The following is a 27,875-nucleotide window of genomic DNA, read 5'->3' as shown; positions in this document are numbered from 1 at the left end:
ATTTAAGATGGCATTTTATATTTAACACTAATTAAGGATAGGATAAGGGCCCTCCCAGTGGCACGTGCTGGTGGACAGAGCCTCTAGGGGGAGACTTTCACACAGTGACGGTGTGCCCCACGCGCGGGCCCACCTCCACTCACCGCTCCTCATTGGAGAATATACGTCGGGGTCCACCCAGCCCCAGTCGTTTTATGCCTCCGTTTTACAATTTATGATCATAATATAATTTATTTTATCTCCTCCGTCGCCTTCTGCCTACGTCTTTCCTGCTGCCCCCACTTTACTAGCCGTTATCCTGACGAAACCCCCCATCCCAACCAACGCGCTTTTGGCTTCCATAGATTCCAAAATTCCTCATCCTTTGCTTGCGTTTGTTGGCAGCGTCGTATATTGGAAGCCAAGGCTCCTCCCCGCACCCTTCAGCCTCAGTCCCACTTTATTTCCCGAAATGCCCCTGCTCTCCTCTCCCCATTTACTATTATTATTATTATTATTATTATTATTATTATTGCACACACAAAATAAATGAAAAAGAAATTGGGATGGTGTAATGCTTCCTGTTCCTGGATGGGCGGCCATCTCACGCTTGCTCACATGCCATCCACATGGTGAACTTTTTGGAAAGGCATGAATGAGATTGGAGAAAGCTTTTCTCACCTCCTCGATCTCTCTATAGTTTGGAAAGCAACTTAGAGCTTTTACAACTGTACTGCATCACTGGGATCACTAACGCATTTGCTACAGCCATCTAATCTAGGAAAGGTTATAAGTGTTCTGCTGGTCAGTGGGGCCAGCTGCAGAAATTTAGCCCAAGTGGCCGCAAAATTTACGCCTTACTCCTTGATTCTTTGGCTCAAATTGTATGAAACCTTGTGTACTTTTAATTTTAAGTATTTACTAAATTATAATCTTGGCCCTTCCTATATATTAAGTCGTAGTGAATGGTCCATATTATAATAGGAGTTAAATTTGGTACAAAGAGGTAATACCAAACCACCAAACCAAGTGTAATTATCTCATATATATATATATATATATTAAATTTTTAGTAGAAATCTATAATTATTAACAATTAATTTTCCTTTGGAGTCTTTCTTCCCTTCTGCTTCTTATTACGGGCTATGTCGGTGCTATTAATTAGGCTTTAATGTCGAAAGTTGGGACAGGCAAATTATCAAATCATATCCGTCAATGATGCTAAATTTTGTCTCAAATCATATCCGTCAAGAAAAGGTCTCAAAATGGATATCATAGTAGATCGGCATGAGATAAAGTTTTTTTTTTTTTTTTTAAATATATCAGCATGATGCAAAATAGAGGATGCATGAAATGTAAAATCATCTGAACTTGGATAGAGTATGAATGAATTACTTATTAACGATGGTGCGGTTAATTAAAAGGAGTACCTTGACGGTGACATTTAGTTTTGTGTAATAGTTTAGCAACGCACACGAAGATTAGACTAGATATCTTAGTATATTGATTAAGTTTAATAATATTTTAATGTCTTTATATTTAAAGAGAATTAACTCTTTATCTAGCTCATATTTAGTTTTCGACTTCTTGAATGATTAAAAAGAATTCTTAAGATACTAATTAAATTATATAAAAAATTAAGATTTAGTGTAAATTGATTTCATAGAGTCGATTATGACACACTGCTATACAAGCCGGTGTACTAATTATGTGCATCTAATAACTCTTAATGCACTCACTTAAATTCTACAATTCTTTTTGTGTTTTCTCTTGAATGTAATTAGATATGTCCAATTAGTATGATTGATACACTGAACATATATTTAACACTTAAATTCTACGAGTGAATCAATGTTTGAAGTTTATAATGAGACCATCCAATGGAGCAGTACATTAAGCCACACCAACTAGAAATCTAGAATAGATATCCCAATCCGAATTTGCTATCGGAGTGACGAAACTACCCTTGGTGCTGGGCATTGGTCAACGCAAAGATAATAAACGGCTTCGGTCTCTCCAGACCGTTGGATTCACCAAAAGGACGGTGGCGATTACTTCCGGAAGCATATCGATGCCTTACGTAGGCGTGAAAGCCTCATTAGACATCCCCGGCCATACTGACACGCGTCGGTCGTCATTTCAGACCGTGCATATATTAATATACGTCAAGCATACGAAACAAGTTCCACGGAAATTGGCTCAAACGTTCCCATTTTGCCCCTTTGACTCATTCTTGAGCTTAGGATAGCAATTTCACCTCCTCTTTTCAAACATTTCACCTTTTACTAGGTGTGTTTGATTCCGAAAATTAACTAAAGTTATCTTGTGGGGATTATTTGATTCAAAAATTGCTATATATTAAGTTGGTAATCACTGTAGTTCAATGGTTGAGTTATTCCACCTTTACGATAGATGTTACGGATTTAAATTCCCTATCAACATGGAGGCTCGCATTTGTTAAAAAAATAGTATATTTACATTATTCAATCATCTTAAATTGGTGAATTTTTTTTTATATTTTAATAAATAAATAAGTTTGAAAATTTCTGATATTATCCAACTCACCATTTTAAATAAATAAATTAAAATAATAGTTTATATTATTTATATTCTAACAAATTATATATCTATCCATTCAGAGTTCATTCATGTGTCAAGGTTGCTTAGTTATTAAACAAGCCACAAGCCGAGTTAGAACATGATCTGCATGAGCTTGTTTATTAATAATATATATATATATAGAGAGAGAGAGAGAGAGAGAAATAATGAGAGACAGGTAAAGGACCACACTGTATATTCTATGTTATATATTTTTATATTCGAGTACTATAGTTAATTAATTATTCATGTGTGTATATAATAAGGACAACACTAGACTACATGTGTTATTTATGCTGATAAAGATGCCAAGTTCAAATCTACTCTTGGATTTCTCGAAGCTTCTTTGCCTGAAATTAATAGAATTTTATAAGTCACAATCTACAAATATTTTATCATTCAACTCCTATTTTTTTCTTATAATTTTATTTAACATTCTTTGTTAATTTAAATAATTTTAGTAAAAAATATTAGATTATAATATATAAAATAATTTATAAATACTTATATTACCAATGATTTTTCGGAGGAAGAATAAAAAGAAGAAAATATTTTAGTAATCAGCGTTAAAATAAAAATTATAAAAAAAATAAGGGATCATATTATAAAATAATATAAATTACAAAATAAATAAAAATAGTAATATAATTTATAAAATATCCTGAAATTAAATGTACCTGGGGGTAAAAGAATGAGGAGCAAAATGAGGCCTTTTCTTTACTTCAGGTAGTACGATTATATTCCTTGAAGCACCTCATCATTAACTCTTAGAATTTAAAAAATATATTGTGTCACAGTATATTCCTTTATAAATTTTAATCTTAATTAGTCCATTATTTTCTATTCTCTTTGTATTAGGGTGTGATGATCACTTTGGGCCAATTATATAATATACCCCACTCATCAAGAGGTTAAAACTGCAAACAGAATCTAATTAACTCACACTTTTACCATTACTCAGAAGACATTCTAAAACATATGCAGTCATTTTGGCCCCCACCTCTTTCCTCCTCAGTCTGTCAACATATACAAATGCAACCAAATTAGACCAGGTTGATGTTGGTCATACATGGGCCTCAGTCTAGTCAAAAGATTTTGACTTCATATTTACTAAAATCCCTTATAAATGTCCCAATTATATATATATATATATATTTTTAAAAAGGATAATTCTCCTTAATTATTTGGTTCAAGGAGGTATATATGAATATATATATATATATATTTAAAATTTAATGGGTGTATATGGTTATTTTAAAAAGTTTAAATTAGGGGGTCTAAAATAAAATTATACTTCCGGATGCTCCCGTTTTGTATCTTCTCGTGGCTCCTCTTGCGACGCCAATTTCTCGTATCCCGAGACGAGCTCCTTCCGTCGCTTTCTCGAACCGCCTCGTTCCACGTTCTCCCCCCGCTCCGAGCGGTTGCTCTCGCGAGACGGCGAGGTGTCGCTGGGTCAAGTATCGAACTCCTCAGGGGCAATTCCGTCCAACGAAAAGAAAAAGTGGGCTTATGGATTCAAAAGCCCCGTGGTGTGTACGTAAATAATGTAGAATAGAGTGGCAAATGAGTCATTCTGGCTTCGCTACTTATACTCGCGGCTCGTACTCCCTTTCTTCCTTTGCTCACTTTTCTTCCCTTCCTCCAGAAATCTTTCCCCCCCCACCCCACCACACGATTCGATCTGAGGGGAAGCGGATGCGAGCAGTTAGGGTTTTCTGAACGGGATCTGGTAATCTTTCCACATGCTATTTTTCTTGGGTTTGGTGATACATTCTTTGTGTTTCTTCATCTCTAAGAGATCGAGTGAGGAAGTTCTTTTTGACGGTGGCGAGCTCCCATTTGGTCTAGGATCTGGTCTCCGTTGCATTTGATGGACGAATTGGTCAATATGAGGTAGATCTCGGGTTTTTTGTTTCGTTCGGTGTAGTTTTTTGATGAGGTAGTGCGGGTTTAAGGTCCATTTTGGGGGTAAGATGTGAGATTTGAGGGTTGTCTTGTTTAAACATCTGAACGGGAGCTGATGGATTGAGAAAGATAAGTTTTGCGCAAATGCATGGTGTTTTTATGCGTTTTTAGGGTTTAATCGGTGTTTTAGATATGTAGTTATTGCTAGTCCTTTTGTCTTGCGTGCTAGTTGGATTTGAGATTCAAGGTAAGATCTGAAGGTTTTTGAACGTGTATTATGAAAGTCTTTTTGCAATGTTCCGTACTAGTATGTACTGGAATGAGGTTTACTGTTTTATGGTAAATGTAGTATCTTCTCTTGCTTTTCTGGATCTCTAGTTAAATTTTACGGCGTGAAAATGTTACCATTTGATTGGTGTGATCCAGAAAGAATGGGTGTCCTTTTAATACTAAAAGGTTGTATCTTCTCTCTCTGGGTGATCTCAAGGATTTACCTTTTTTTTTCCCTTTCTATCAGACCTTCGCAATTTCTAGTTGGTTAGTCATTGCATGCAGGCAAAGTAGTCTATCTCCTCGAAGCTATGTAATAAATCTGTACTTTTAATTATTACGGAATGCCAAAGTCAATTACATTGCTTCATGATTGGCTTTGCTGAACATTTCTTGATTGCAACTTGAAGAGGAGCTGGGATGTAATTGTTAATTGTACCACTTATTAGAAGCTTTTATAGTTGTTACATTTTCTGGAAGTTTAATTGGATACTACATTTTCTCTCTTTTTTATTATGTTCCATCAAGTAATAAACAAATCTTGACTTACAGAACTAGTTTTCGTTTTTGCTTGTGGTCAAGAGTTCTATGCTCTAGAGTTTCTTGTTTCTGTAAGATATATCCATTCTTAACTTGGCATCCGACATTTGATTGTTGAAAGGCAAGTCAGGGCATATTTTAATGCAGCTTATGTTGGTTTTCTTGTTGTACAGGTCTTTTAGTTGAAAGTGTTGCTGGACGCCTTCCAGCATGTTTTTTTTTTTTTTTTTTTGGTTGAAAATTTAAACTAGTCCATGAAGTGTCAGTGTCCTGAGAGTTGACGTTCTCTGGTGAATAGTAAGATGGAGGGGAAGATACATGTAAATGCAGATCTTGATTATGCTGTCTTCCAGATATCATCAACTCAAAACAGGTGAATCATAAGATGCTAGATTCTCTTGGATCATTGCCACACCATATTTATTAATTTTCACTTTTGTCCTTTGCTTGATTACACTTGGCCAGTCATCGTGAGAAGACTTATGTGCATATGTGGGCAAATGTTAACTATTCTGTTGCCTTAGTTAACTGATTAGCAACTATGAAAACAAAGATTATATGTAGTATCATAGTTGGATTCTGCATATATCAATATGTTTAATCGGTCAATATTGGAACAGTATTATGCATGCATGAACAAGAAGTGAAATATTCTGGCTTTGTTAGTCTATAGTTTGATGAATATAAGCATTATTTTTACATCCAAAGTTGGATTCAATAAATATGTACATCTAAACAGTTAGATTGACTTTCTCTATTTGCCTTTAATATCTATGCATAACTCCAGTCCTTTTCTTTAATAGAGTTTCTCAAAAAAATTGTACACAGGTATGAGGCAATTGTTTGTAGCAAAGGCAGAACTGAAAAACTAGCATATGGATCTCTTGACCAGCTAGCACTGCATTTACCAGAAGCAAAAGGTGTTCAATCTAATTTGTCAAATGGCACCTTTAAGCTACAGCTAGGAGAAAAGCTCAAAGTTTCTTGGTTCACCAAGTCCACCCTAGCAAGGTTGGTATGCTAGAAGGAAATTTCTTTTTGCATATAGGTTGCTGTTTGAAATATGACTTATGTTAACTTTTCTTTCAGATTCCTTCATTTTGTGGACTCACCTGAGGTGTTAAAGTCTTCCAATGCAATGCTAAGTGAGATTTCTCAGTTGGAGGAAACTAGAAAGTTCCATCTTGCTCTCTATCTTAAGGTAGCATAATTTCTCCAAAAGCTGGCTCTTCTTTTGTTCAAATGTTGTTCACTAAAGCTCATTAATGCAACACATTTTCTCATTTATAGGATCGTCCAACTCATTTGGGAAGTGGCTTGACAGGTAGTGCTGAGGAATCCCTTTGAAATAAACTAAATGTCCTGAACTGGATGTGTTTTCTTTTAAAAAGCTACATAATCTGTTTGTTATGTAAAAAAACATGCATAAATTAGAACTGGATGCATCACCTCTAGTTTTTTAACCCCCTGATAACTGAAAATCTATCTTCATACTTTTCTCTTCAGTTACTGACCCAAGTTCCTTTCCACGTTTTTTCTCCATACTTCTCATAAATGAATAATTGGTACATTTCAATTGTCTGAAGTTGCCTGATAACCGTGCTGCAGGTTTGATGCATGATGCTATGCAATTCTAATCAATGATGATTCTCTATCTGTCACTCTCGCATGCATTTCATTCTTTGAACAATAACTTGTTGATTGTTAAATGGCATGAGATACTCATGAGGTTAAGGTATAAGAATTTTATAGCTTTAACATATATACATTGTATAAAAGGTTAAGGAAGTTGTTTCTGAAATAAGGAGCAAAAAGTGATGAGAATTGTATTGCTGCTTTCTTGTGTGTTCCTTCTTTCTTGTGGTAAAGATTGTAGTGCTCATACTCAATATGCTAGTTATGCTCAATCTTTACAGGAGGCTTCTTGCAAGATGTGAGGCTGGCCCATCAAGTAATTACTATTTCTCTAATCTCTTCTTCTTGTGTCATTCCTTGTACTGTTATTCAACATGTATTTTATTTACCATATATAAATGCTCATATGATGAAAACTATTTTCAGGTGAATGTTGATACAGTTTCATCAGACCCTACAAAGTAATTGCTCCTTTCTATTTTGTACTTCCTATTTTATGTCCTATTATCTAATCACTGTAAGATGGTAACTAGCAGAAATGAATTGCTTCGAGCATTGGACCTAAGACTCATGACACTCAAGGAAGAGACCGTAGTTTCATTGAATCGTGCTGCAGGATCCAACTTATCCAAGGAAGAGATCTCTGATCTAAGTGCATTTGCTGAGCATTTTGGAGCGCTAGACTTGAGGTACATCATCAAATTGACGACACATTCACCTCTACTATAATTTAGAAAGTATTGGAAATTGAACATAGCTTTTTAAAGAAGCTGGATTAATTACTATGCTTATTATATCACCACAAGTGACATTACCATTTCTCTCTCCTTTCCTTTTCTCTGCTTTCCACTTCTGGTTCCTTCTGGAATTTTTGCATTATTTTAACTGTTTGTGACCTTTATTTATCTCCATCTTTTTCTTTCTCCCACTTTCTGTTATCAAGTTAACTCTTCCTGTTTCTGGCATTCAGGAATTCATTGCTGAAGTATTTAGCAATTATCTCCGATCACCAATCCTCAGAACCCTCGTATCAACCATCTGTGGTTTCCAATGATTCAAATGAGAAATGTGAGAATGCAACAGAGATATGTCAACCTAAGCCTCAGACTGATATCCTATATTCAACAAGCAACAGTGTCTCTCCAGCAAAACTTGCCCAAGTTGAGCGCCATAGCTCTAGTGAAAGCGAGGAGTCTTCTGAGTTGAGTGATGAAGATCAAGCCGTTGTTGAAAGGAGCCGGCCTATGATAAGATCTGCATCACCCAGAAGATCTGCTTCTCCGATGCGACGAGTCCAAATAGGGAGATCGGGATCCCGTAGGTCAACAGCAATTACGATTAAGAGCCTCAATTATTATCCTGCTAGAGAAAGAATGTCTCTTAATAGGGATGCTGATGAAACCAATAGCTGTAATGAAGAATCCGAGCAGCCATCAAGGAAGCCTGAGAGCACAGTTAGAAGGATGAGTGTTCAAGATGCAATCAATCTTTTTGAGAGCAAACAGAAGGATCAGAATTTGGATGCTCAGAAAAGAAGAGCTTCAGGTGAAGCTGCAACTAATATTAACAAGACTGTACTAAGAAGGTGGAGTTCAGGCATGGGTGATTCCCTTACACATAGGTCACAGGAAAACACAGCAGATACTGCATCTTTAAACACCTCCATCAATCTTGTTCCTGAGGAGGAGAAAAAAATAGTGGAGGTGATGGTTGATTCTGATCCTCAACCAAGTAATTTGGTCCTACCTGAGGTTGCAATACCACATGTTGATGCTCATGTAGCTACACCGTCAGAGCCAGGCAGGATGTTATCACCTCCAATGAGTGTTTCAACAGATCTGATAAAGCCAAAGCCTGAGGAAAATGGTGATGGACTAACACTTTCAGCTGAGTGGAATCGGCAGAAAGAAGCTGAGCTTAACCAAATGCTAATGAAAATGATGGGGAGTAAACCTGTTAAGTACAAAGGTACAAATGCTATTACGAATGGGCTTGTGGATCCATCTGGTGAGCAGAAAGGTGATTTTTATAGTCAATATAAGGAGAAAAGAGATGAAAAGCTTCGGTGTGAAAACGTTGGAAAGCGAGCAGCAAAGGAAGCAAAATTCAAGGTTTTACATGAAACCCTTGAGAAGAGTAAAGCGCAGATGGTCTCGAAAACTAGTGGTACCATAGAAAAACATGTTTCACCAATTCATTCCCAAAGACCAAGAAGGAACTCATCCCCACCCGTTTTACCCAAGAAAGATGTTTCAAAGACACCAGCTAGAAAAGCTTCATCAAAATTATCACCACTGCCAGCTAGTCGTAGTTCAGGTTCATCGGGACCATCTCCCAAAGCAAATGGATCTCAGTTAACTAAATCCATTCCTAGGACAATTTCAACTAATACACCACCTAACCAGCGAAAGAAGCAAACTGCACCAACTCAACCAAGCCCCAGAACTGAAAGACCTCTTCAGCAACAGAAAAACAAGAAAGGAACTGTAATGGGTGGCAAGCAGGACTCTAAAGGTCAAGAAGAAAAGAAGCTGAAACCTGTGACAAAGACCAGTAGAAGATTGAAAACTGGTAATTCACCAGACTTGGGAGATGAATCTGGTTTGACCACAACCAAGCCAAGCTTCTATAACAAGGTTACGAAGAAGAGTAGTGTTGTACCATTAGAATCCAAGCCTTTCCTGAGAAAAGGTAATGGAAGTGGTCCTGGTGTTGGTCCTGTTTCATCTAAGAGCAAAGCTCCCCAACCTGTGGACTCTCCAAAAGGCAGTGAAAGCCAAAACTTGGCTGAAGACAAGGAGTCTTCTGTTGTGACAATCGAGTCAACCAGTAAGGTACTGGAGGTTGATCTTGCTCAACCAGAAAATGATGTTGACACAAACTTAGAAATTTCGCTAGATAATGACTGTAGTGTTGAAAAAACAGAAAATCTGGAGCAGAGTTTAGCTCCAGTAGACAGTAGCGTCAACAAGTCAATTGAGCCTCCTCCTGCTGCTGAGATCCAACCTGATGAGGACATGGACATCTCATCAACTGCTTGGGTGGAAGTAGATCATCAGGAAATTCCTACTACATGTGAAAGGGGCTTGATGACTGATGCAGTCTCCCCTGGGATTGCACCAATATCATCATCAAGCCCACGCATCCATCATTCATTATCACAGATGCTGCAAGCTGATACTAGCGAATCAGAAATAATTGAGTGGGGAAATGCAGAGAACCCTCCTGCTTTAGTCTATCAGAAAGACGCTCCCAAAGGACTGAAGAGGCTTTTAAAGTTTGCTAGGAAGAGCAAGGGTGATGCCAATGTGACTGGCTGGGCCAGTCCATCAACTTTTTCTGAAGGGGAGGATGATCAAGAAGAGTCTAGAGGTGCTAATAAGAAGAGTTTAGATTTGTTATCGAGGAAAGTTGTCCTGCAAGCTAAAGGCTATGGTCAAAGTTTTGATAGTGGGAATTCTAGCAAGAGGGCTGTCGACCACCATAAGATGCACAGTATTTTGTCAGGTATGATGGATGTATTTTGGCGATGAATTAGCATTTTAAATTCTATTGAAGTTCTTTCCAAAACACAAGACATGAAAGCCTTCGAATATGATGGCACATTCTTTTGGAAATTGAAGGATCTTGATTTTATTTTACTGCCCAATTTTACATGAGACCACATCCTTATTCTTTCTTTCCTTCAGAAATGAAGTCCTTATCAGTGTGAAGAACCAAGTTCATATTTTTCTATAATGAAGTCCGATATTCTTGGCTACATCTTCTTTTGGTAATTGGCTAAAATTAATTTAAGTTACTTTGACTTATCTGGACTAGCAGTTAAGTTCCTGATGAACTGAATTGAGAAGGAAATGTTCGACTAACCAGTTACCCCATTTTGAAATAATTCTTTTGACCAGAATAACATCATTTGTAATATCACAAATTAGCTTCAAGTGTTACTCGATATCTTTCAGCTAATGTACCCCATATATCCATGTGTATATACAAAGTGTGTGTGTATGTATATTTGCTTATGTGATTTTAATGCTTAGAAAATTTCCTGTCAGCTCAATCAAGTGGCAGCAGCCTCGGTTCACTATCTGATAAGTTGCACGAAGGGCAAGCTTCAGTAACAGCTAACTCGACAAAAAGTAAGTTTTTTCAAAATTCAATCATGTGCTTTTCGAGGCTGATGATACCACTAATTTGCTAATTTATGTAATCTCTGGGTATCATTCTCAAACTATATTACAGCATCACGATCATTCTTCTCTCTCTCAACATTCCGGAGCAGCAAATCCAGTGATTCAAAGCCTCGATAGAGCTGAGCAGTGCTCCAGGTCATGGAGCCAACTTGACCATCAGGTGTAGATGCCAGTTTGCTTTGAGGATATCAGTAATGTCCAGATGAAAGTATCAAGCTATATTTGGGTTTCTCTTTTGTTTTTATTAAGAGATCTGCTCACTTTCTTCTCCCCCGTGTAAATGTTGTCAAAGCTTTTCATTGCAGAACTTTGACATGATTGTATAAGGTTGGTATTGAGTCGATTGACATGTCTAGAAGAATCTGTTGGCGTGTAACTGCATACTACTAATTTAATAGTGAGATTTTAGTCCATCCCCAAATATTTGTACTCTTTCAAAGATGAAATATACCCAATTTTACCTCAGTATAACACTGGTGGTTTGGAATTGGAACATGCTCTTGGATGTGCATAACTACGGTGTGCTGCAGCTGGTGACTAGAATTTCTATGCAAGAAGTCGAGAATAAACATCATTTCTTATCAGCTTGACTGGACAAGTATATGTGGCAAGAATAATGCCACTTTACATAGTAATGACGTGTTATCATTTCGTGTATTGACTATGATATTGTTAGTGATTATGAAGAAAGAAAGAAACCAAAGGTTGATAAGATGCCATGTCACCACTTTTAGTGGCATATTTATAATTTTAGTATAATGTTTGTAGTGTTTGTAAGCTTGTGGTAATATATGTTTGGAATGTGCAATTCCTCTCTTTGTATATGTGGCAATATCTCTTTCGTTGAAGAGGCATGCTAAACAGAGTTTTTGACCAAACTATACCTGTTTTTAATTTATTTATCAAAAAACATACGCCCTAAATTTAATATAAAAAAATGTCTATCTACGGTAGCTCTAAATAAAATGTTAAACTATTAAGTATTTTACCCAGCTAAAAGTAAAACATGAATTATATTAATATTTTTTTAAAGTAAAACGCCAAATGAGAGAATATAGGTAAAATATAAATAAAAAGTTTGTAATGTTCATAATTTCATGTTTGATGATTAATTTTAGTTGTTTATATTCATAAAAGATATGAAAAATTTTTATAAATTAGAATAATATAATAATTCTTCGGAGTCAACTGCGCTCAGAATTGTGAAAAAAAATAATTGTAATTGTAGCTCCTAATTTTTTTAAGTTTTTCTTTAAAAAAAAATGCTCCAACTCTCCTACGTTTTTTAATATAAAACGCTAATATGATTAACGTTTTGATATGTTCGATTGTTTCATGTAGAGTGACAGTACGATAAATTTCTTTTGGTATTAAATTTGAGGCAGAGTTTTTATTTTATTTTTTTGAAAAATAAGTTTTAAAAGAGGCTAGTTTGGTCAAAAGTCCGCTAAACAAGCCAATTGTGTACGTACTACAAACTGAACAAACAGAATCGCATCTACCTCTCCTAGTTTTCTGTATTTCTTTCGATTTAGAACGTGAAGTTTGATTCGAAAAAAGGTGTTCAGAATTGTATATGAACATCTTTTAGAACTCCCAGAAAGAGAAAGATATAAAACTCATCTTACATTATAATATCAAAGGATTTAGCGTAACGTCAACATAGCATCACTATTACTCTAAAATACTTGATAACCGTGTATATACAGTATCGTATACTTCATATATTTAACAAACTCAACTAGGACGAAACTGGAATATTGTAGATGCTGGATCTAATATGTGCAAACTGCAGTAGATCTTCCATCAATTGTCATCTACTTCAATTAGAGTTGCTTCATAGTCAGCAGGAGCCTCAAAACCATGGAGATTCATCAAGGTTGCTGCTACGTTTGCAAGGCCGGCATTCGGCAGATCCTTGCGAAATCTAACCCCTGCTGGAAGTCCAGGGCCCCCAATGGCAATTGGAACCTGCAGAGTTTATTTGGAAGAACGTAAGAGGAAATGAAAGGATATTTTTGAGACACAATGAGCTTATTTGTTCAAACTAACCTTTCACTAGTCTGTCAAAAAAAGAAAAAAGAAAAAAAGAGGAATTAATTTTATTTTCCGGATATAAGACCCATAGTAACAGAAATAGCCTCAAGTAATCCTAAAAATACATCAATACTAAGTGACAGTAGAACCTGACACCCACCATCTTAAGTGGTATGGCGGAGAAAAGAAATCACAGGTAATTGGACCGCCTTTGTTCATACATATCATAATTTTTTAGAAATATTTATACAAATCATAATTAGAACAATAGTAAAGAGAGGACAATTCAATATGCTTACTGGATGAAGGGTATGGGATGTAAGAATTTGAACATTGCCATCAGTGCCTAACAGTGGTTGGCCAGATTTGTTTCTCTTCACCATGTCCTCAGCATTTCCATGGTCAGCAGTGACAACAAAAATTCCACCCACTTGCTTAATGGCATCAAGAATAATCTGAAAGAAAATGATTATAATACTAGAAATTCAACAATGTCATGCAGCAAAAAAACTCAAAAGTCATCATACACATCTAGTTACTGATATAGAATTTCATTATTCAGTGTAACATATTGCCCTTAAAATAATTGTGTGAAACTCAATGGTATATAGTTACATTCTACCATCAGTTAGTTTTAGATGCAAGATATGAGACATTGGCTTCTTTTGAGAGAAGCAATAGGAGTTCTGAAACCAAATTCCAAATAAGGTAAAATATTTGGTGCATTTCTTTTTCAAAGATGATTCTTCTCTAGGCTTCTTCACTTTTCATCTGCTTTCCTGAGTATGTTACCCTTCTCATGTTCTATGATAAGGATATACTTCACATGATACTTCACATGAAACATCGTACTCAAAATTATTATTTACTAAAAAAAATATCTACCAACTATAATCGTGATTAATTCTCCTTAGGTGGATCCAGCCTACATAAGGGAAGGGTTGACAACTATAAGAACCTGCGTTTAAATCAGTGAATAGTGAGAACATGAACAATAGAGGAGGGAATCAAGTCCTTTGTAATCTTTTTGCACTTTAAGGATGGCCTTGTTGGTCTGCAAGCCCCATGCCAACCGGCACTTGCATGTCGGTAGTGGTACGGCGTGGGTGTGTGGGTCTAGCAAGGCTACGAACCGAGTCATGCCGATCCAGCATGACATGTGGAGTCCTTTTTTTATTTTTTTTATTTGCATTAATCATCATCAAATTAACTTTAGTTCCTATGGATTCTATATTCATCTCATATCCTACGAGAATTAAAAAAAATTTATTTATATAAAAATTATGTGAGACATTACAACAAGTAATATTATTAATGGATAAATTTTGAAGATTATCGACAGTATTTAGTACAATATTTTCGTGTTATTCTTGTATCGGCAATGAAGTCTTTGATCCCCCTCATCATGCTATATTCAACTAGATATTAGATTTTTAATTATTAAATTATTGTTAATTAGTGTTGTTTGTTGAATGTTATTATGTGTTCAATTATATTATAAAGTATTCAATCATATTATGGGATATTCAATTATTAATATTAATTTTTTAATTATATTATATGTTGAATAATATTTATATTTAACTGTTGTTTTATCTTTAATAAAATATATTATTCACAAAAATAATTTAAAGATAAACATTATAATGAAGGTTTTAATATATATATTTAAGCTAAAAATAAATATTGATATGCCGAAGACCCAAAAACATATTTAAATATTCTAAAAATTTTATTAAAAATATTATAAATGTGTGCCACTTGCTAAAGCATGTTGCTTGCTGATGGTGGCCCAACACAGCACGTGCCACTGACATGGCCATTGTTGTTGCACTTTGCTTCTCTCACTTCGGTTGATGCACTTCTTTTATTTTCTATTAGTGGAGGAACGATCTAAAACAAAATTGGAGTAGCTTATAACGTAGGGAGCAAAAATTAGAAAGTACTGTCACCCATCACTCATTCAAGGTTCCTACGACTGTATACAATAGGTATAGAAGTCAATTAAAAAATTGCAAAGCATTACCTTAACAGCTTCATCAGCAACCCCACAACCAACAACAGTGGCATCAATGTCACCTGTATGGCCCACCATGTCTCCATTTGGAAGGTTGACGCGGACCTTACATTTAGCTAGTTAACAAGAGATTGAAGCAAGAATACATTCCTCTAATAGCAAATATATTACCTGATTGAACTTGCCACTTAAGATTGCATCCCTTGCCTTTTCTCCAATTTCCAAGGCCTTCATTTTTGGTCGAATATTGAATGTAATTCCAATATCACTTGGGATCTCAACGTATTGTTCCATGCTCGGGTCAAAGTAACCTGACCGATTTCCATTCCAGAAAAAGGTGACATGACCGAATTTTACTGTTTCACTGTTAGAAAAAGATAAAAAAGAAGAAAATAAGCTTCAAAACTGAATATAGAAGCACTTCATGGTTCAGTATTTTCAGTTCATTAACCTACTTAGCTTCAGATGTTTCAAAGATTAAGGTGCAAGGCAAAGAAAGAATGTTAAAAGTAAGGATAGTTCCTGAAAGGTAATGCTCTCTATAACTTTTTTGAAAAGCTAAGTACTCCCCATAATAAGTTGTGAAATGAGAAACTAAGAATTCCAGTTTCTGGAAAAATGAGAAATAGCAAAAATTTCAATTCTATATGGTATTTTACCTGCAAGCAAATGTATGGATGCCATTGTGCACCAAGTATTCACCGGATGTTCTCTCTATCTCAGGAGGGGAGACAAGATAGTGACTCGGAAGCTTTAACTCACCATCATACTGAAGCATTCCAGCATATCGAATCTTGGGAAATCTTACACGATCAAACTTGTCAAATTTCTCATACTCCAGTGCTTTAGCAAGCATCACCATACGATCAGCTCTGAAATTGAATGTTATGACAGCATCACCATCCATTATAGGTCCAACTGCCTTTCCACTGTCATCAACTATCACAAAAGGAGGCAAGTATTGATCATTGGCATCAGGATTTTCCCTCAACTTCTTCACAGCTTCAAGAGCACTACGAAACTTGTATGGCGCTTCACCAAGAACCTGAGCATCCCAACCACGCTTAACAACTTCCCAATCGTTCTACAAAAACACAATATGCAAGATATCATGACAGAGAAAAGAAAAGCTAATTGCTCCATTGGGTAGTCAAAAACATAAATGTAAATAGGGGAGAGATACTACATGACAAAATGAATCAATGATTGCACCATATGGCAGAAAATCCTAAAGACATATAATGATGGATCAAAAGATCAGCTCAGCTTAAGATACTCAAAAGAATACATGCCGAACATTAACATTCTATTGAATGATCCTTTTCTTTTAATTGATTGATGCACAAGTAAGTTGAACTATAAGATTTTCATGTCTTTCTATGTTCATGTTACTGTGATGTACTATAATTTCTCAATATCAACAAGAATGTCAGGCCGTATCGATAGGATTAAGATTTGTTAATAGTTTGATAGAGCAGATTGCAAATAAAAACTGGAATCAAGTTTCTCCTTATTGAGAATCCTCTGCTAGATGTTCTATGAAAAATGTTGAGTATTTTAAGTAACTAATACAATTTAGCATGATTCAATGCGCTACCACAGCTAAAGGAACTATAAGGAGAGAAGATGAAAAAAAAATTGTTAACTAATACGCTAAAACATGAATCACACAACTCAAGGTACTTGGCAAGCACCTCATAACGATCCATTATGACATGCATCCGGCCCCCTCCAGATGCAATTCTTGCATCAGTGCCTTTCTCCCATAGTTTCGCAAGGTCATTCTCAAGTATCTCCACAAAATTTACACTAGTACCATCCAAAACATCACGACCATCAGTAAGGATATGCACACGGATTCTTTTGGCGCCATGTTCATTGGCTCCTTTCAGGAGCAGCTTCAAGGACAAGATAATATTAATAACAGTGAGTGACCAAACTAAATATCGCAGTTACAAAACTGAGAAGTACTAGTTTAAAACCTGTAGCTGATCAAGTCGTGAGTGGACACCACCATCACTCAGTAACCCAATGAGATGCAAAGTACCTTGGCCAAAGCTTTCTTTGATGTATTTAAATCCTTCTCCCTCATATATTTTTCCAGAAGCAAGAGCCTGATCCACTAGCTTAGCTCTGTTCTTGAGAACACTTTCTACTCATTATTGTAGCATAAGCAGCACAGAGTGGATAGATCTAGTATAATATTTTATAGGTTAAGAAACATGAGGACTAATGAAAATGAAGTCAATATGACTCTTGCTATCTGGAGCTAGTATTATAAGTGTCTTTACTAAAAAAACCTCAACTATATTAAATGAGCTGGTAACAAGCCAAACTGACAAAAATCTAACAAATAGCGTTGCATGCATCAACGGTAGAATGGTAGAATCAGGAAGAACTATGGAAGTACACTTTCTGGCACACACCGTCATTGTTCATCAATCTACATAATGGCATGTGCACATGTATCTGTAGGATAAAGAAGAATACAATATATCACGCCTATAATTGGTTCAAGTAAGATAAATAAAAGCTAATTTAGAAGGGTTTAAACATTACAATAATCTACCCTACAAAGTTATTAGCCAAAACCAAATAAAATAAAGGTAACAACTTGAGCCTAAAGCATGAAAATGTCAACTTATATATCATACTAACTTACTAAGTTATATAATGCGGCAAAAGAAGCAATAGAAATACATAAAATTGTAGTACAAATTGCAGTATGCTCATTAACGATCTGTTACCCTTGCTCATAAATACGTCCTGCGCCGAGAGCATTATGGCCGACTTCGCTATTGCCCATATCATCATCTGTGGGAAGTCCTACTGCTGTTCCATGAGCTTTTATTAATCTCCATTTCTCTGGAGCACCCTGGAGAGTTTATAAGATGTATTTGTACCATTTTTCTATCAATTAATAGCATCATCACAAACATTAGAAAGCAAAATAGTTATTTGATTCATGAAACCAAGTATACCTCCTTGAGCGAATCCATCGTCGGTGTATTGGCGCGGTAAATGCAGTTGAAGTCATCGGGATTGGCTTCGCCCCACCCATCCAAAACCACGACAGCCACCGTCTTCCCCTTGGGGAGCATCGGGTGATCCGATAGCTTCCACGAGAACTCCGAGCCGCGCATTTCTTCAAACGGGATATGAGCAGAACGAAGAACAACTGGATCGAGAAGGCAAAGCTCGTCATTTTAAGAGTTGAGGGAGTGAAACCTCCTGATACTTCTGGAACGCTACTTGTCATGGCTCAGAGGACGCGTGGTGCGGCGGCTAAACTACTGCTAGGGAGAACAATAACTACCCCTGTGGATCCCAAGTTAATTTAGGTATGTTTGGGTAGTTATTGTTTTTGCAAGAGGGTCTATTTTGGTCCACGTAAGGATACAAATTCCAGAAGATGGTGGAGTGAGTTTGTAATGGGACAGGTCCGGTGCCTATTGTAGGGCTGTCAAAAATAACCGTCGGCTCGTGAGGCTCCCGTTGTCGGCTTGATAAGAGCTGGGCTCGAGCTCTAATCGAGCTAGGATTTCAGGCTTAAAAGCTATTATCGAGCTGAGCCGAGCCGAGCCAGAAATGGCTCGCTCAGGCTTGAATAATATATATATATATATACCAACCGTTGGATCTTAGATCCAATGGTAGGTATGATCTGTATTAAAAAAAAAATTCTAATCCAATTCCTGCAGTGCAGTTTCATTGAGTAGACCTGTCAACAGGGCTGCTAGATTGGTTATAGTGTTATACATCTATGTATAAGTTTCCAGCCAATCACAACCTGCCAAGTACTACAGATGTTGGAAATTCCTGCACAGGTCTTAAAAAGATATTTCGGGAACGTTTGAATAGTCCAAATTTCAACGTGTGGGAATTATACATATTTTCAGGAAAATTTAGGAATAGGAAAAAATTGTCTATTCAAAGAAAATATTATCATTACTTTTTCCTACTCCACTCTGTTCTCACTGTCCCACTTACTCTTCTATTATTGTTCCTCCTCCTCCTCCTCCTCGGCCCACTGTCTCTTATCCCTCGTCCTCACCATAACTATAACCCCAATCAGCACTACTCCTATTCCTATCTCTCTTCTTTTCTATTTTTTTCTTCCAAAATTTCCTAAACTATCGAAATATGGCGAATTAAACCCATCATAAACAAAAAAAATCTATAGGATTCTTTAGTTGCACTTTCAATTCCTACATGCTGGGATTCCACTGGAGTTTTTCCTAACGTAGTCAAACAAGGCCTCCTCACTTTGGAGTCAAAGGTAGTTCTAATAAGATCAAGAGCACTTCTTTGGAAAGAAGAAGAAAAGAAGAGAAAAGAGAACACGGAAGGGCTTAGATATTGTTATATTACAATTACTATATGCAAGGTTCAATACAAAGCTCTCCTGGCATAATACTCCCAATTTCCTTTTGGTGAAACCACCAAAAAGAAAAAAAAAATGCTTCCAATTTCTTCACCAGAGCAAAAGGAAGCATAAAAAAGGACACATTTTTCGTTTTTTTTTTTTTTTTTTTTTGGGATCTTTTCTTTCTCGCATCTATTTTCGTCTCACCTCACTGGAGAAGGATGCCAAACAAGTAGATACACAACATCCAATTCATAGTTCAACCTCTTAGGAGTGAGCTCCTAGAACCAAACATTTGCTCAAGAAGTATGACGATTGCCATGGCGACGGCGGCGTCGAAGCCGGGCTCGACGACGAGTCGGAAGACGTCGACGCCGAAGGCGACGCCGCCGATGGCCTCCTTCCTCTTCACGGCGGCGAGCTGCCGCCGCGACCCGTCCAGGACGGCGCAGGAGCGGCGCGAGTAGGAGCCCTCCACCTCGTAGGAGCTGCTGCTTGCCGCCGCCGGCGGGGTCACGTGCGCCAGAGACTTGGAGTGGAGGAAGTTGAGACTCTTCTTGATGGAGAATATTGGGTTTGTGGTCTCCTCGCCGTCGTAGATTAGCCACTGATCGGCTAGGCTCAGCCTCTGTGCACGTGAGGCCAAAGAAACCATTTAGAAATCGGCAAAAATTGGTCCTAAATCGATCTAATTTTACAGGATTTCGAATTCCAATCACATCAATTGCAAATTTTCCAATAGAAGACAGCATAATAGCACGAAATTGCCTAAAAATTCCACGAAAAAGCGAAACTTATCGTATATACCTTTCGTCGGATGGTGAGGAGCGGATTCCCAGTCGCATCCATGAGGACGATCTCGCCCTTGTTCTCCGACGCGTAGTTATCGACCCGGAAGACGAGATTGCCCTTCGCGTCGAAGACGGCGAACCCGTTCCCGTTGAACAGGAGTGACTTCCTCCACACCGTCAGCACGACGGCGGCGCCGCCACCCCCGCCAACGGAGATTTCCTTCTTTTCCGTCTCCGGCGCGGCAACGTTCGGGTGGACCTTCGTCATTCGCCGGAATCCGATGGTGTCGCTACAAATTTCTTTGGGGCAGAGAGATGGAAGAGCAGGGTGAGACACTCGAGTCCTCGGCTCTCTTTATTTATAGCGAAAGTTTTATTTTTCACGGTACGAATTTCTGATTCCCACCCTATCTTTCTAATATTTTACGTTTCGAGATCTATATTTTAGATTTCATTCTAAAAACACCCTCTATGTATCCATAAAATATTCCTACTTTTTAAAGTTCGTCTTCTCTATATCTCTAAAACGAACTATCTTTTGAATAATATAAATCTTTTTTTTCAAATATTTGCATCTAATTCTGACAAAATATTTTATTTTTTGATAACTTTGTACGAAAAAGGTACGTTGTGAAGTATAAATTCATGAAAATATAGGGTACGGAATATAACTTTCCTTTATTTATAAATCGAAACCTTCTATGGTCGAAAATACCCTCGTCGAAATTAAAGAATTTCTCAGGCACGTGCGATGGGGGCCGCGTGACGTTAAGATGGTGGGGTTCTAATCCAAGACTAAGTCACTAAGCTCGAAATAATGATAGGATTAGTGCCGATAAGAAGGAAAGCGTGGCTCTAAGAGCGCCACTTGGCAGGATGAGAGTGACTTGGAGGTGTTTAAATATAATATAAGATGGTGGGGGGAGAATAAATTTCGTGGGCTTGGAGTCCTTGGGCGGTTTGGGATCTCGTCACCATAATTAGAGGCCCAGAGTTGATCGCTCATTTAGCTCGATAACTACAAAATTATTTATGAACAACCGATATTATATTTTTAATTAGTATGACGACGGAGATGGGGTAAATAAAGACCCCAATTTTGTCTGAAATTAATTGCGAGATTGGTGCTACTTGTTGAATGAGTTCACGACGGAATCACGGTACGGAAAATAAGTATTTAATTCTTAAGTTTAATGATATAATTTTCAACTTTGGGCAGCAATTATAGAGATAAGGAGGAAGAGGAGGAGCTTGACAGCGATTACAACACTTTTTTAATTCAGATATGCTGATATATGTTGACCATTTTTCAAGGAACAGCACGGCTGCCACATCACCGGATATCTACGTATTTATAATAAAACATTTAGTTATGAGAGTGCGTATCTAGTCAGTACATCGATCTTCTTCGCCTCTCAAAACACCTTTTATATTATAAATCTCGCCAAGTAAGCGTTCGTAGATGTTTTATGTATGTGCTTTTAAATAACCAGTTTTTATATTATTATTATTAAGTTTTAATCTACTATGGCTGAAAATAACAACTTTGGATTGTCCATGGAATCAACTTATGATTAACATTGGCACAGATAAAATCACTCTCAATTAGTATGATTGATTACGAAGTTCTCTCTTTAAGCAGAGATATTTTTTCTTTTTAGGTGCATTTCTTCTGGACGAGATTTATTGTCCGGCAGCTAAAGGCAATGTCAAAGATTTTGCTAAACTTGTGTGCACCGCCCTTCCCTGTCACTCGTTATAAACAAATATGGACATTTTAGGTGCATGAACTCGATTAACTTATGCTTGAAGTTGAAGAGTTATCATCTTTTAGCTGCAATAAAGTGTATATATATATATATATATATATATTCTAGGATAAAGTATAAAATTTACGGTAAAGTTAACCGCTCCTCATTCATACTACTCAATGCGTACAAGTTCACAAACAATATTATATATTAAAGGCATGTTTCAGTTGTAACATAGTGCTATAGTTTGTTTTCTAGGTACCGTGGATTCAAATTGAAACCAATTCTCTATTATGAGGTTGCATCTAGGAAAGTATAATATGAAAGCAGCCAAGATATATACCTTTGGAACAAGTTAAAGTTCCATGGGATTGAGTTTGCCACCATGATAAGGGTGGCCACTCCTTGTAAGGATTGGTAGTTGGTCTAAAAGGTCGGTTGTGGCTTCTAGCAAGACCTTGTAGTCATCTTTGATTAAGAAAAGACTGCAGGTCTCCTAGTTCACATATTAATTTCCATATTTCTTGGTAGCAAATTTCCTTATATTTGACATGGTAAGGTGGTTTAATTAATTTATTTTTCTTTCTCCCGAGAGAAGTGAGAATTTATTGGTAACCCAATGAAATCGACATCACTAAGATTTGAATCTGAAAATACTCGCACAATATGAGCATTTTGGCAATTTACTTTTGTTTATCTCTTCCATTTACAATTTTAATTTCTTCCGTGTACTTCCTCCCTAGCACTTATTATCTACACAAGGATTGCTATCTTGAAGGGCTAACACAAGTATGAAATGCCAAGAGTAACAAATGGGTTATTTGACTAGAGTCTGTTAAGTTTTTAGTGTTGATAAATATGTACAAAATATTCTAAGTATCTTTATATTTGTGCATGAGTAAATATATATGTTTTGATAAGATTTGAATTAAAGATTTTCAAGATTTATAGCAGATAAGTCATCACATTTACAATGTGTTCGAGCGCATCCTACAATTGTTTACACATATAGAGATAGTGTTTTGGCTGTTCGGACGCATTTAGGCTGTGTTCGAATGCCCTTACGTAACTTGTAAAGATTTTCGAGATTTATAGCACATAAGTCACCATATTTACAATGCGTTTGAACGCATCCTATAATTGTTTACACATATAGAGATAGTGTTTTAGTCGTTCGGACGCATTTGGGCTGTGTTCGAATGCCCTCACGTAACTTGCAAATTGTAGAGTTACATGAGACCGAATTTGACTTGAATTTGGTCTTATCTTTATAAGATATATAAGGGTTGAGATGTCTTAATCCTAGTGAGGTTGGCTATTGCTTTTAAAGTGGAGTTTTTGAAGAAACAACATTTACTCACCGACAAATGTTTGTCTCATCTTCTAGCATTAATGGTTTTGTCTTAAAGGTCAGCAAAGCAGAAAGATTAATTTCGAGGGTTACTAAGATTAAAGATCAATCATGAAAAACAATAAATCGCGGGCGCTAGAGCTCAAGATTGAGAAAATAAAGTCACGAGGATTGACTGGTTATTTGATCAGAGTTTAAATCTGTAATTTTTTTTTCTATTTGAGTTTTTCCACGTAAAAAAGCTTGGTGCTTATCTTTGCATTACTCGTTAATTTTTTAAGAAAATGAAGCAAATAAGTAGAAGTTGGACCTCATTCTTGACCTTTTCTATTAAATAGATTTATTTTTCATCCTTACTGGAATCTACGAGTTTGATCTTATAGGTTGTGTATAGTTAGAATATACTGAAGAACTGCTGATTTTGATAGCGATTTGCTTTCGCTGACAAGAGTTTAATCCATTTCACTGACAAATTTAAAGATTACAAAAAGAAAATCTCTATCCTTAGGTGGTTGGACTAAAGGAAAAGAGAGAAGTAAGTTCAATAATGCAGCGCAGTACAATATAGAAGGTAGCAACAAAGAAAAAATAGGCGAAGCAAGAAGACAAAATGGAACAAGCCTTTTGTGGCATGATTCACTTGGCTCCATCCAATAGATTATATATATGAGAACATTATTTAGTTAGATCTTTCGAGTAAAGTTAGTTTTGACTTATGAGGTGAAAGGTGGTTGAGGTGGTGGCCTAGAGAAATCCATAATAGTAACTCTCTGAGCATTTTCATCACAAAAATGGCATCAGAATAGCTTGTGGAAATAGATGAGCTTCTTTTTCACATTAAAAGGCACTTGGATTTGTCGAATATAGCAGAAAAAGATGCATGATTTATGTGAAAAAAAATCCTAGTAAATAAAGATCACGGGGAGATTAATTGATTCATTTCTAAATATAAAAGAGTGCACAGTCGCTGATGCATGCTCTTAAATCTAATGCAAATCTGGGAAGCAAAGTCAGATGTTTAAATGCTAAACGTATCTAAACCTAATAGTATTAAGACAGGCGAGAAGGTTAAGATCCAGATTAATAGGACTTTCTTTTGTGAGCTCGACCCACATATCAACATGGCATGTTTCATTCAAAAAAGACAGGCATTCGTACCAGCAAACGTGATATATTCAATCACTAATGTATGGAAGAAATGCAGCAACAAAGTCTTTCAATAGATTGAGATACACTACAGCACTCTTCTTTAGCACAAGTAATGGAGGATGTGGGGATGAATAGAGTCCATGAACTACCATGTAGGGAAAAAGTTGGAGGGTGAGAGGAGAGGTTTGAACATGACTAGCAATGAGTTAGACATATACCATCACTATGTGAAAAATGTGATGAATTAAATTTAAATAAGTTTTTTTGAGGGTCGATTGGCTCGTATGAGCTTGAAGGGCTGAGTGATAAGAATATTCCTTCCAACAAGAAAGCTACAAGAAAATAGAATTTGTGGGCACATCTAATTTTCTCTCGTTTTCTGAAAGGGAGAGGCATCTCTTGGATGATCGACAAAAGCTTGTCATCTCTGCATTCCAATGTTGTGGTTGTTTGATATGATGAGATCCATAGTAAAAATATTAGTGGTGATTAACTTTCCTGAGTAAAATATCTCAAATACCTCTTTCCTTAGTTTCTTGTTTGATCAATTTGGGACACTCTAATAACTATTTTACTCTTATTTAGAGGAAAGAAAGATAGAAAAGTTGGGGTATAATTATTTCACATTTTTGGTCTTCATCATTAAATAAGCAGTAGATATTAGATAACTGAGGGGTTCCAAATATTACAGAAAAGAAAGTTCTACTGAATTGAAAACAACGAGTCCAAGTTAATTAACCATTACTGAAAACATGTGGGAGGACAAGAAAGAAAGGAAGATAAGATACAAATTGTTAAGATGGAAGCTGTCTAACAAGAAATAGATGATCAGGTTTGCTACAAGTACTTACTTCATGTTCTTAATTCTGTGTGTTTTTAGTTCACATGCATTTGCATGTAATTTATTTGTGGGTTGTAAAAAGAGTTCTTATTCCTCATATTAAGAAACTTCATATCATTAGATATTAACATTATATACTCAACGTAGAAAATTCTTTCAGATGTCAGCAAGAGAAGCTTAATAAATTCATCTGAGGTCAGGCCTGCATCATGCAGCACGTACACATGAAGTCTCATCCTGCTTTCAGAAAGCAAAGGAGATCGATCTAATTAAGTGGATTGACTTCACCAACCCAAGAATAATCTCATATGTCGATTGAAGTCAAAAGAAAATTCTCTGAGAATGTCTGCTGAATCTTATAAGACATTTGCCAAAAGAGAGTTTTCTTAATTTGGTGTTCCACTGAACACGTAGTGAGATAAGATGTATTGAGTGGCTGAGGGTTGCTGTCAAGCGTACGTAAGCGCAATAGCTAGTGCTCATTTCAAGAGAATGAATTCTTAGCTTTCTTACCTTCTCAAGATCTTTTAATAGATTTGCCAGTCGTAAAAAGAGGGAGCTAAAGCAAATTTATAGGTGTAAAAGTGGAGTTTTGAGGGTTGTAAGTAATGGGAACATTGGTGAATTGGTAGTATAGTATAGTTAAAGCAATTATTTGTTCACACTGAGACGTGTTTGGCTGTTAGAAAATGAAGTTTAATAACTCTCTCGTATCGAGAAAGGAAGTTAAAAAAGAGGAGAAACTCTTTTTAGTAGGTAAGAAAGCCATTTTGTTTCTGCAACTAAATGTAAAAAATAGAGAGATTTTTAAAAGTGACTGCTTTTCTCATTTTCTAGTAATAAAACACTTCTAAGTGACAGAATATGACTGGCTGCACATTGAGTCAAACATAACCCTAGAATATGTTTATTAATAGGCGCAAGTGGCACAACTTGAGTTTGGATAGATATCAATCACATAACCTGACTGCTAGGATAGTGCGGTTGGAACTCATTATCGATATTCTTGCCTAATCGTAAAATTATGCGGATTTGAGGTACAAGTGGCTTGACTTGAGCTCGCACATATATATTGCACAAATAACCTGATCACTAAATTGCATGATTTGAAGTCCCGAGCTCTTGTTCTAATACATTCATATAATCATATGAATGTGAGAAAGATTGACGTTGATTGGTAATATTTCTTATGCAAATAACACATGTTTTGCAAGTATGTTTTGAGGACCATACAATATACGCATAAAAATGGGACTTGAAAGCAAAGAAGATCTAAATGATGTTGACTTCATTCAACCGAAAAATAATCTGAGACATTGATTTAAGTCAAAAGAAAATTCTCTAAAAATGTTTATTGAGTCTTATAAGATGTCTGCCGAAAGAGAGTTTTCCTTGTTGTTCCACTGCACGCGTAGTGAGATGAGATGCATGTAGTGGAGGTTGCTATCAAGTATAAGTGCAATAATTAGTTCTCTTCTCAAGAGAATTCTTAACTTTCTTACCTTCTAAAGATCTTTTAATAAACTTGCCACTAGTAAAAAGAGGGAGTTAAAGCAACTTTGTAGGTGTTAAAGTGGAGTTCTTGGGGTTATAAGTAATGTAAAGTTTGGTGAATTGGTGGTGCAGTATAGTTAAAAGCAACCATTTGGTCACACCAAGCGAGAGGATATGGCTTCTCATTAGGTCAAGCCTAACCCTAAAATCGGTCCCACTTCAGGCATAGGCGGTTCGACTTGAGGTCGCACAGATATTGCCTAAAATTGCCTTAGTATTAGAATTGCATGATTTGAACTGATGACCTCATGAGCCTAATCCTAAAATCGAGTTAACTTCAAGCACAAGTTTTCCTAGCTTGAACTTGAACATATCGCTCGAATAACCTAAGTAATAGGATTACGCATTTTTAACTCATGACCTCACGAGCCGAGTGGAAGAACTTATTACACAATTGAAAGAACTTAAAATCGGCCCGACAACTTCAAGTGTAAAATGCTTAGCTTGAGTTCGTATATATTGCCCAAATAACCCAAGAACTAAGATTCAGATATACGGTTTGAACTCATGACCTCATGTTTTAATACATTCATATGCATATCGAGAGGCTAACATTCATCTGTAATATTTCTTACGTAAATAATACATGTTTTGCAAGTATTAAAGCAAAAAAACTACTTTCTAAAAGTTATATATGCAAGTAGGAAATTTAGAGGGCCAAAAGTATACTGATAAATATGGGATTTGAAAAGCGTAAATAGGAAAAAGGAACTAGTTTTACAAACTTTCAATTAAATGACAAAGAGGGCCGGATCCAATTTCCAAGTCCGTTTCCAAATCCTTTTTCTAATCCTAACTCGCCCATATAACCAAGGCCGAAAATCGGGTCGGATCATATGGTTACGGGCCATCGCCGGTAATTGCCGGTAACATTACTGTCGGAATTGGCGGGAAATTC

The 27,875-nt window shown here is 36.5% G+C and overlaps 3 protein-coding genes across 5 annotated transcripts; 1 reads left to right on the top strand and 2 right to left on the bottom strand.

Moving 5' to 3' along the window:
* The first annotated feature begins 4,178 nt into the window (after positions 1 to 4,178).
* LOC140775869 (uncharacterized) lies at positions 4,179 to 11,541 on the top strand. Of its 3 annotated transcripts, none has more exons than XM_073119342.1 (11): positions 4,206 to 4,309; positions 5,469 to 5,668; positions 6,124 to 6,306; positions 6,385 to 6,496; positions 6,586 to 6,619; positions 7,212 to 7,246; positions 7,357 to 7,391; positions 7,467 to 7,619; positions 7,901 to 10,437; positions 10,983 to 11,066; positions 11,170 to 11,541. In XM_073119342.1, exons 2-11 carry the CDS (start codon positions 5,598 to 5,600, stop codon positions 11,235 to 11,237), a joined length of 3,312 nt encoding a protein of 1,103 aa, XP_072975443.1. In that variant the 5' UTR covers positions 4,206 to 4,309; positions 5,469 to 5,597; the 3' UTR covers positions 11,238 to 11,541. The 3 variants fall into 3 exon arrangements, with proteins under 3 accessions (XP_072975445.1, XP_072975443.1, XP_072975444.1); XM_073119343.1 differs by lacking the exon at positions 4,206 to 4,309 and adding an exon at positions 4,322 to 4,473; XM_073119344.1 differs by lacking the exon at positions 5,469 to 5,668 and having other exon boundaries at positions 4,179 to 4,309.
* Positions 11,542 to 12,731: 1,190 nt separating this feature from the next.
* LOC140776191 (2,3-bisphosphoglycerate-independent phosphoglycerate mutase-like) lies at positions 12,732 to 19,012 on the bottom strand. Its single transcript, XM_073119812.1, has 9 exons — positions 18,156 to 19,012; positions 17,922 to 18,049; positions 17,157 to 17,307; positions 16,869 to 17,072; positions 15,834 to 16,258; positions 15,346 to 15,538; positions 15,184 to 15,279; positions 13,457 to 13,612; positions 12,732 to 13,091 (listed from the first exon to the last, which is right to left on the bottom strand). Exons 1-9 carry the CDS (start codon positions 18,315 to 18,317, stop codon positions 12,927 to 12,929), a joined length of 1,680 nt encoding a protein of 559 aa, XP_072975913.1. The 5' UTR covers positions 18,318 to 19,012; the 3' UTR covers positions 12,732 to 12,926.
* A 500-nt stretch (positions 19,013 to 19,512) lies between these two features.
* LOC140776192 (protein LURP-one-related 8-like) lies at positions 19,513 to 20,677 on the bottom strand. Its single transcript, XM_073119813.1, has 2 exons — positions 20,348 to 20,677; positions 19,513 to 20,168 (listed from the first exon to the last, which is right to left on the bottom strand). Exons 1-2 carry the CDS (start codon positions 20,597 to 20,599, stop codon positions 19,800 to 19,802), a joined length of 621 nt encoding a protein of 206 aa, XP_072975914.1. The 5' UTR covers positions 20,600 to 20,677; the 3' UTR covers positions 19,513 to 19,799.
* Positions 20,678 to 27,875: the final 7,198 nt, after the last annotated feature.

The sequence above is a fragment of the Typha angustifolia genome, chromosome 14 (genome assembly GCF_048772165.1).
Source record: "Typha angustifolia cultivar Huaian chromosome 14, ASM4877216v1, whole genome shotgun sequence".
NCBI lineage: Eukaryota > Viridiplantae > Streptophyta > Magnoliopsida > Poales > Typhaceae > Typha > Typha angustifolia.
The sequence above is the reverse complement of the archived record's forward strand: the minus strand, read 5'-3'. Positions and strand labels throughout refer to the sequence as shown.